Source organism: Hippocampus bargibanti, linkage group LG10, assembly GCF_051943395.1.
Source record: "Hippocampus bargibanti isolate YZ-2025 linkage group LG10, ASM5194339v1, whole genome shotgun sequence".
Taxonomy (NCBI): Eukaryota; Metazoa; Chordata; class Actinopteri; order Syngnathiformes; family Syngnathidae; genus Hippocampus; species Hippocampus bargibanti.
The window spans coordinates 21634465-21645406 of NC_142743.1; the positions used below are offsets into that span (position 1 = coordinate 21634465).

At 39.8% G+C, this 10942-nt stretch overlaps 1 protein-coding gene across 1 annotated transcript in view; it reads right to left on the reverse strand.

Annotated features, from left to right (window-relative positions):
- Positions 1-10942, reverse strand: part of prkcaa (protein kinase C, alpha, a) — a 75703-nt gene that overhangs the window by 5348 nt on the left and 59413 nt on the right. The window contains exons 14-16 of the mRNA XM_089007141.1: positions 5855-5935; positions 4386-4493; positions 2453-2593 (exon numbers count right to left, since the gene is read on the reverse strand). Of these exons, the coding sequence (XP_088863267.1) occupies positions 2453-2593; positions 4386-4493; positions 5855-5935 (330 nt within the window). The remainder of the gene's footprint in view (positions 1-2452; positions 2594-4385; positions 4494-5854; positions 5936-10942) is intronic.

Below are 10942 nucleotides of genomic sequence, written 5' to 3' on the forward strand. Positions count from 1 at the left end.
CTGTCAAGTTAAAGGTACCTGTACTTTGGTTCCCACCTTGCCTACCTTCATTGAGGAAGCAGATTAAGTATCCGTTACTGACCTGGTATGCTGTTTTGGCATGAAAAAAAAAAAATATATATGAACGATTTTGCGGCTGATAACTCATTTGACTCCAAAATATTCCTGTACTGCGTTCTGTTTTTCAAAATTTGGAGCTCAAAAGAAGTGCTCAGTACGAACCAAAAGACCTGACGGGGCCTGTCATGATCAGGACATGGACAGCCTTTGCGAGATGTTGACGAGAAATGTATCTGTTTAGTCCAAGGCATTCATGCCCTCATTCTCATGGCATGATTCAGCCGAATCTTGCGGGTTGATGACACAAGCTCTTGATACGTTGTCGTTGACAAAACTACATGGGATTTTGGCCTAGTTTCTCTCATCATTAATCTCTCCCCCTCTCTCTCTCTTTGCATGTACACAGCCATAAGTCAGCTACTTAGGATGATAACCGTTGGCTCGCCTCCATTTAGAGTTGTGCCAACACACTTGCTGTAACTACCTCGCTCCCGCTTTAGCCACGGCTGCGAGAAGCCCTCCACTCTTCACCTCATCTAATCATTCAGAATTAAATTGTTTATAGCGGGCAGTGAAGACATTTCAACTCAGCGTATGTTTTACCAAGATAAGCAGTGGATGAAGACAGCAAGTTCAATGTCATCTTGTCTTGAATAGTACGGCTTTCCTGCATGAGTGTGATTTCTTCAAGTGCAGGATTGATACCAGCATAGATGGCGTCAGGTCAGAACGTAGATAAATCCTATTTAGTCCGTTAACTGCTGGACAGAATATGCACTGTGTCAATGTCATCTTGCTTGAGGATGTACCTTCATTGTCTTACACGATTACAGTGAGTTACAATTCATACACGTGGCCACAATCCCCAGTAGGTTTGTCATCGGTGGGCACTGTTCCAGGGTGTTTGTGCAATGACACAAACCTCCCAACTCTTCCTTTCTCATCTTTTCTTCATGACAACTATCAATCAACAGCTTCTACACTTGACCCAGTTTCCGTCTTAAAGCTACAAAGTGAGCGTTTCTTGCTCACACCCCTCAATGGATGTTGTTGGTGTTGCCAGGGTTACGACATTCCGTGATGGATGACTACTTAATGAGAACACCTTGATGCTCATTCTGAGTTTTTATCCATGTTTGAATTTCTCAGCAGGTCGCAGTGAGGGTATTGATTGCAATTGTGCAGATGAAATGGGATTGAGTGAGAATGGACGTGCATACAAGATGGAGATGGAATATTTTACAGAGGGATGTTTGGATGTAGTAGAGCGTGAAAGGAGTATAACAATAGCTATTTGCCGGTAATAGACTCCACAGTGCCGTATTCCAAAGCCGGGTGAGATGGATGTGATCGACCATTACGTAACAGATGATGATGTTCATCCTGGCAGGACCATTTCGGATTTTTTTTCTCCACATCTACAGTAAAGTCTTACAAACATTCATCGCACTACAACAGTGCCAACACACATGCATTGGCTTCCCTTCAATTGAGAATTGGACCAGAATAAAAGTGGAAAAGCACAAAAGCAATAAGCTTCATTTTTTCCCCATTTTTCCAAACATGCACATAAAGTACAAATAAGGGATATGCAAACCCAGCTTAACCCTATTTCCATAGCACGAACATTATTTGAACATATGATTTTCAAAATTGAAAGCAATACACGCGCACACAACACAAGCATCAAACATAAGTGCATCCAGGACCCTGCGGGGACAGTCAGGCTGGGATTCACCCTAAGAGAGGAACAGGAGCCCTTGACAGTTGAAAGAAGACAAGAAATATTGTATTCAAACGTGTAACAGACACACACACACACACACACACACACACACACACACACACACACACACACACACACACACACACACACACACACACACACACACACAAGCATACTCACCCGCTGTCCTTTGACATATACCTTTACTCCATGCTTATATTTGTTTTATGTTTGGGTTGACAAGACTTGCCTCATCGTACCCTTCTTAAATAATTGACAAGCTGTGCATTATACATCACCACAAGAAGATTTGGAATTATTTATGGAGCATACTGTATGTCACATAGCACTCTATACTATACACTATCCCTACAGCTCTGCATCAAAGGGTTAACTTTTTTCCCTTTTTGGCTTAATCAACCATTTTTACCACTCTTCACACACAAACAGGCTTCTATCCATTGGCTCAGTTATTTATGTAACAAATTACAGCTACAACCAAACTCCACTGTATCTATCCACATGTGCACCAATTCATCCATCATTCATGTGCTATGATCTGGTTTCCACTGAGCGAATAATCTTCCTACTATTTCAGCTGTTGTTAAAGTACTATATAAATCAATATGTATTGTATTAGATGCACTATATGTGCACAAGACTTACCATCTTGGGCTTGAAAGGTGGCTGTATCTCCTTGTTTTCAAGACGTTCCCAGTCAATCCGTCTGAAGAAGGCATGTTCTCTGACATCGCGCTCTCCTTCAAGGCCACAGCCCAGACGCTTGGATGGATGCTTCGTCATTAACTGTTTCATATCCAAGTGGATATGGTGTTAAAACAAGTCTATCACTTGGGTAGAGTAGTGTGCAGTTCTACTATAAACGAGTAATATATATTTTTTAACTCTCCCAAGTATTGTTTTTCACTAATACGTAGTTCCTTAATGCGATTCCACTGCCTTTCTAGGTCACTATGGCAACACAGAAGGGCTTGTAAATTAAATGTATTATTATTATGATGATGATGATGATGATGATGATGATGATTAGTATTATTATTATTATTATTATTATTATTATTATTATTATAAGGGATTGAAAAAAAACAGAACATCATTAAAAAAAGGTCTGTCTCTTTGTTTTCTTTTTAAAGTAATACCACTTTCAATCATACGAAGTATCATATCTGGATCTTCTTTCCCTCTTTATCATTAATATTATAGAATGCTGGATAATTTAGCACTATAGCAGGAGTGTCTACGTGGTGGCCATCATGGGGAGGTATGTACCGAGTAAAACCAAGTAAATACCACCGAAAACAATATATTAATTTATAATAGTAATTCATATAAGTCATTTAATAATCATTTATAAAAGACTCATTGATTAAAAGACTCATTTAAAGTACTTGTTTCTATTTTAAACACACTACCTAAACACACTAAGCTAAATGCAAATACTTTGTTACTATTCTAAAAGACTCAACTTTGGAGTTAACTGGAGCAGGACAATCGGCTAAGATAAATTTTGCATAGCTGCAATTTAACTAAGTACACTGAAAACAACATTTATCTTGTGACTTGTTAAGTTTGCATTAATTCTCAGTGTTGTTGACAATGACTGAGACTCTATGTTCCAGCATATTATGTGCCCGACTTGGTGATCCCCCAAGAGATCCAGTGCCCCATATTCACACACTGTTGTCTAAATAAATCCTGTAACACATATTGCATTCATGGTTCCAATTAGTCATTATTATGTGTACAAAGTATTACCTGAAGCTGTGGCCTGAATGCTGCTGAGCGATTCCCATGTATTTCGAGCGTTTTTAAGATTTAAAAGACAACCGACGTCACTTTTTTGTTTCTTAACTGACATCAGAAAAACGTTTTATAGCATCTAAAATACCCAAAACACGCAGTATGATATTTTTATTCAAATGCAAAACACCAATAAAAATGACCTCAAGTGTCCAAAATCTGCAAAAAAATTGAGCTGCGAATAGGGCATTTTCAGAAAGTCCCGCCCCCAGTTCATGACATCACGCCAAGACGTCTTGCATTTCTGGAGAATCAAAACAATGGCTTCAGATTCGGAGAATATGCTTTCTTGTTACACCTCCAGTTATGAATATGATTCAAATAGTTCTGAAGAGGAAAGCATACATATTTGCAATCGATTAAAGAATTTATTTTTGCCATTTTGAGGCAACGTTGGGGGAAAATCTCTCACCCAAAAAAAGGCACAAAATGGCGACCTCCTGGAGCCACCTCCGTTTCCACAGGCTGATAAATTCCTTATATGGAACTTGGACACCCTCTTCTGGCCTTCTGGCGGCTTTTGGGTGCAACACGAGGTCCCCAGACCAAACAGGTACAGCAAAATACATTGACGTGATGGAAGGACCGCTACAATGCGTCTTTTTTTACGGTAAAGGGCGGTCCTTTAGTGACGTCACGTACGGACTCGTCACCAACTCAAAAACAAGAAGGGGTGGGGAGCTTTTTATATACAGCACGAGATGAATACGGCGTTTGCTTGACCACACAAAGTGGCATACCTGAAACATGGCATTGATGTATCGAACCTTTCACTCACCCCTTTACAGATGGAGACAGCCTCTTTGGACAAGGACTTTGGGTAGGACACATTGTGCTCCATAATGGACTGGAACAATTCGTCTTCGTCCTCTCCGTCAAAAGGAGGCTGCAAACAGAAGGAGCGTGATGGGTTGACGTTTCATCCATTATCAAACAAGGGATGAATATGCGGTTGCAGTTCCACAAAGGGACCACAAACAACTTTTTGCTCAATGGTGCCATACAACACGAGAGGGATCTAACAGTGGAAATAGGGATTTCTAAATCAGAGGGTTTTTTTTCTGAGATACAAATATAAAATAACCAAATTTGAAAACTCTGCAGATCAAATGGAAATTACAATTGAATTATCAATTGATGTACCGTCAAGAATAAAGTCATTTGTATGGAATTGCTTGAACTCTAATTGCTGTCAAGGAAGTATGTTGTCGTGATACATCATGATGGAGCGAGTCCAGCCTTTGGATGTGGAGGAGGAGGAGGAACCAAGTTTAGCCTGGGTTGCAGGCTGAAGTTACAGGCAGTTTTTATCCCATGAGTAAGCCATTTATATTAAGCATGGTGTTGTAAGATGAGTTTGAAATGACACTGTTGTTAATCAGGGCAATTAGAAAATTTTTTAAAGGAGGCATTAATAACTCTTTCCGGCAGACTGATTGTGTTTTCGTTTACATACTTCTGGCGCGTTTGACAATTTACTGATAGAAAGTATACTTGACTTCATACGATGCGAAAGTAGATCTAAATGGTGGCACAGATGGTGCAATGCCATTTTTGTGATTTTGATCAAGGTGTAGGCAAACTAAACCTGTGCTCATTTGTGTACTGGATGTCATTGTACAGTAAAGTCTCGTTATATCGATATCGGATATATCGATAGTCCCGGTTATATCGATACTATTTCTATGCACGCACGGAGAAAATTACATGCAAACAGGGTCGGATATAGTCCCGGTTATATCAATATTTTTTCGGACTCCCTTGAATATCGATATAACGAGACTTTACTGTATTTCAGTTTTGAATAGTGAGAGAGTACAGGATTTCCAATCAACTTTTTGAGCAACGGACGAGCAAGCTTTGTACTTTCTTTGCAGCAACTCTAATGTGGATGTCTCGACAGTTCAGGAAATGAATTATTTGTCGTTTACACTCCACTAGGTTTGCTCGAGATAGTCCGTCTGCATCATGACCCCTTTACCCAGTTGCTCAAGAACTCAGAGTAAGGGAACATCTCAGGTAAAACATTTGGTGCACTGAATTAAAAAAAAACAACAACAGTCTTGCGCAAAAGTTCTGTTATTTGAAACACAAGGTGCAACAACACTTGTGGAACTACAAAATAACGAAACTAACAGACATTTGTCATCTGCTGTGAAAACAAACCAATAGTGCTGCAGTTTACTGAGTCACAAGGACATGAAATGTTTTGTTTATTCTGTTTGTACGTTCTTGTGTGTGACTCACCTGTCCAGCTAACATTTCATATAGCAGAACTCCATATGCCCACCAGTCAACAGAACGTCCATATGGCTGATATGCAATAATCTGTGAGGTTTAAAAAAAAGACATATATGACAACAATGTCATTTTTTGGGTTTGTTTCTTCGGGTAGAATAGATGCAATTGGATTAACAAAACACAATAAACAAATCAAATATACATCAATGCTGAGTCATATCTGACCTTTATAGTTAAAGGACATCGCATCCGGTAATGCACAGACACACACATGCATGATTTTTTTATTTGCCTGACACAGGCACATTTTAAAATCTATGTTTTCTAATGACACTATGGTACTTTCAGTGAGTCACACACACGCGCACGCACGCATACGCACACACACACACACACACACACACACACACACACACACACACACACACACACACGTACGCTTGTAAACAGGTTAAAAAAATAATGTGCTTCCAGCTTTGCAGTCCCGAGGGTTGCATGACTGCCATGTGTGAACGCTCCCCCATCCCCTCTGCCCCTCACACAATGGCAAGCACGTACACATTCATGCATGCACACAAACCACAATATATGAATGTCATCACTCCCCAGAGAAGAGTAGAAAAATAAGACACACATCGCATTTTACTAGATCTCTTGCCGGCTCTCCGAAACTAAACTAAAATTTAGTGAGCTCGGACAGCAAGTTTCTTCAACAAGAAAATAACCCTGCCTCACTCTGAACCAAATGTATCCCTAAGCGTCTATGCTCTGCAGACCACGGAAATGAGGTTTTGGTAACCCATCACGCTCAAATGGAATGCAAAAGTTGTGGAAAAGAGAGTCCGTGCTATCACGCCGACTCAGGATGAACCCGCTTCAGTGGACTGTTTCGCTGTTTTTTAAGAAGGCTGAGATGAGGCAGAAGTTCATTGGAGTGTTTGCTCTTGTAGGATGTTCATTGATATTCAAAGGTCATTGGAATGATAATCCTTTGTCTTCATGTTTTGAAGTCAGACACGAGGAAAGGATCACTGATGAGTGTGCTGAAATCCAGAGCGTAGAATCAAAAGAAACCAACGGGGTTTCAAACCTCGGAATCAAACCTGAACCCTATAGAGATATGAGCTAGTCATGTTTTTGACAAGTAACTCTATTGAACAATCCTGTGTTTCCTATGGCAAAAATGACTGAAATATTCAAACAAATCAAAAGTTGCACATCCTCAAGTTTTTGGGACCTATGTCAAATCCTGAAAAGTTTAAGGGTTGGGGATGACCTACTGAGTGCTTACTATCAATATCTGTCCAAGATTTTCCCATGTTTTCTTTGTTTTTTTTTTCACTGTCAACAGTTGTGGACCAAAAAGGGTGTGAAATCAGTGTTCATCAGCTTCTTGGGAGTATCAACCACCACTGTATCCTTCTGTCCTTTGAAAGGCAGTAAATGAATCTGACCTAAAAATAGCGCACCAGTTACTTCGATGAGAAGGTTTCTTCAGCCGTCATCTGTACAAAAGTGAAGGTTTCGGACGTTTCGCCTCCTATCCAAGAGGCTTCGTCATAGTTCGCTGACGAAGCCTCTTTTTTTACCAGACGAAGCGGCTGAAGAAACCTTCTCATCGATGGACCACTCCTGTACGACTGAGAGCTTACACAGACGCACCAGTTACTGTCATTACTTCTTTAGAGCATCAATAAATTGTAAAGAAGCCACGTCAAGAAAAGAAAACTATATTATGTACGTTTATTCTGAAAACACTGTCGGAGAACCATGATCTTCCATCTCCAAAGATTGCCCAAAAAGATCATCTACCCTCTTCCCGAACGTTTGCCTTGTAAAAGAAACATCGGTGTGCTAAACGGGACTGCACTGCTTGGTACGTCAATAGTGCTTTCGTAAATACTTTCCATTCAAAGGTATAACTTGAAACTTGGAAATCAATACACGCACGACATGGCCGTTCATGGTTGCCCTCGAAAGAACTTTCTTCCACCTCATCTGGATTTTCTCATCAGTCAATGATGAGAAGGAAGAAGAATGGAAGTAAATGTCCTTTGTCTTTCCTCCAAGTTCTTAATTAGCTAGCAGGTCAAAGACTGCAGGCTGAGACAAAGCCTGATGATGAAATTCCTGAGCATGGACATTTAATCTTGTTTCCCGCCAGACTAGTGTTTGAAGTTATGTGTGTGATCTCGCAGCTACAAACGAAGTTAGCCCTGCCTGTCGTCACACAAGGTTGTGTCACTGTTAGAATATGAGAATGAATACACAGCAAACCGCTCTGACTGCCTGGTAAAAGCATTTTACAGTCACAGCCTGGCCAAAAACATGAAGAATGCTGGTTTGCATTGTTTGACTGTAGGAGTTTTTGATCTAATTCTTAATCTGATGGGAACATTCAAGTCTCATGCAAGTGAGCAAGCACTCATTCCATGAAGCTTTGCAGACCGAGTAGTGAAGAAAGGTCAAGCTTTAACGCTTGAAGACAGGATAAAAGTAATAAAAATGAAAGACGGAGGAAGCAAAGTAAAAGACATTATGCAATAAATTGATGCAGGTTGAGGTGAATGCTGATTGTACATTTCACCATTTCCTTCCTTGTTTTTCTTTCTACACTGGTCATTGGAAGGGTCAAATAAGTGTATGCTCACACTGATGCACCATTGGAATAAAAATAAAGATTACACATACGTTTTGTGTGTGCGTTTACATAAGAGGTTATTTATTTGTATTAATTTGTTATTGTGAAAAGTACCCTGTTGTGAAAACATCTTCCTGTGAATACAGTTTTGTTGTAGAGGGGGTTTCACTGTAGTGGGTTCCATCGTCAAGACAAGTAGGGCTAAGTTAAGGATGGCTGCTCTTGAGATCTAGATTTTAAAAAAACCACAGTGAGCTGCGACACGAGCACCAGCAGTATGGATTTCTTATTCCAATGTGCCAAAATACACTTGTTAATATTTTATGCCATATGAAAATGAGGATAACAATTGGAATCATTTCCATTCTTGTTGTCAATAAAACTTTTAGTAACAAGCCAAACATATGTATTTAACCCTTTTAGAGGCTAGAAAAAAATGCCTGCAAGGAAGAATTTCAGGGTCCCTTGAAAGTGCCAATATAAGTAGCTTCCCATTGTTACCAATGGACATTAAAAAAAACAATCAATCATGGTGATCGTAATGCAATACTTCAATGTTTTTGATTTTTCATTGGTTTGAAGAGGAGTGATGAATAAGGCAAGTAAGTGTTCTGTCACCTAGGTGACAGAAATGGGAAATCAGAAATGGGAAGAGACATGTGTGACCCAGGCCTGACATTCAGTGCTTTTATCCCATTTTATTTTTTCTTCTTCTGTGCTTTATCATATGAAAGCCTCTGGCCAGCTCTGCTGATTCACTGTAGCATACAAGGGTGTGTGTGTTTGTGTGTGTGTGTATATCCTATCAGGTCTCTTTGTGTAATTTGCTTTTACTTTCATGTATAATTATTGCTTTACAATTCTTTTGAGACTATTCTATACATCTAATTTACATCCTGTCGGGGGTTATTGGTGTACCTGTTTTTGTCTCTGTGCACATGTTAGTGTGCAAGAGCGTGTGTGCTTTGCCATAGACATTGCTCTCCCATTAGGTCTAACACTACATGACAGTTTTGGATCAGACTGCTAGCTATTCGAGGCTACACTCTTTACAACACTCACAGACACACACACACAAGCAGACAAAGGGGCCCAGACCACCGCTGTGCTCCTTACGAACACCATTTTGCAATCACTGCATTGTTGTGATCGCCTTGCTGATGTTCAGGTTCCTTTTGAGGATGTCGTGTGCTTTGGAGCAAGCATGTTTTTGCTCTGGAATCCACTGCATATCTCCATTTTTGATGTGAATGGTTTTCTTGACTGATGATGTCATGGGCAGCCGTAGGCCTTTAACTCAAAGTGGACTAGTCTTGATGCTTTTTCTGCTCTTTTACTTACAGATTATAGTTTAACAGGTAGCTTTGGCGACAGAATCCGCTCATTCCTTCTATCGGTTTCTCTTTGTATGAAAATCACTGAGATGTAAATGCACATTAGTGCGTTCCTTCCTCCCAGACAGGAGCTACCAATAACAGGCTACTTTTTTATATAGGTCAGGCTAAACAGAGCGATAACTCTGTGGATGCTGACAAGCGAGGGAAACACTACAACTCTCCAGCTGGCACGAAAAAGTCAAGTGTGAGAATATTTCTCAGGTCACAACTTTCATTCACATGTAAACAAATGCATTGTTACACTTGAATGGCAAAAGGTAGAGGACAAACCTCCATCCAGGTCGACAATATCGCAGCAACTACAGCAAAAGCATCTTCAAAATGTACGTTTTGTTTCTCTCGTCAATTATTTATTCACAACAAGCAGATGTATGCAACGTCCCCCCCAAAAAAACGTTATAACAATGTGTAAGCAGTCTGTTATTTCAATCACAACGTGAATCTTGATTGATTGTCAAAATGCATTGATCAGAACGGAATAAATCCATTTAACAGCAGTCAATCTGCAGCAGTATTGACTTGACTGAGCTAAGAGGGGTTGTCGAGATGCAGAGCTGTTTATGCTCAATATGATCTGCTGACGTCAATGAGGTGGAATGAAACATCAATACATCCACATGCAGAAACACGCACGCACGTGCACATGCACATGCACATACACAAACACAATAGTGTTCGATTTTAATTCAGGATAATGGCTGATGAGAATATATTAACATCCGTCAAGAGTAACGTTTGAATTGTGGTCAAGTACCCCATCTTCTCCAAGTAAACAAATGTAAGTAACACACTCAGGAACAATTAAAAAAAAGACACTATGTTTATGCTGATTAAAACTATATTCAAACTAAAATTAGCATCCTGATTCGAGTATTGATTTTATTTTATTTTTATTCACAAGAAAAATTCCACTGATGAAATGGAGTCTGTTGTAAGAGGGGATTGAAGACATCCACAGCTACGTGGCTACTTTTTTTCATGCAGTCACCATTGACCTTTGTTAGGGCAATTCTTTATACAAACACATTTCTAACATCTTTTCTATTTCCTTTCACA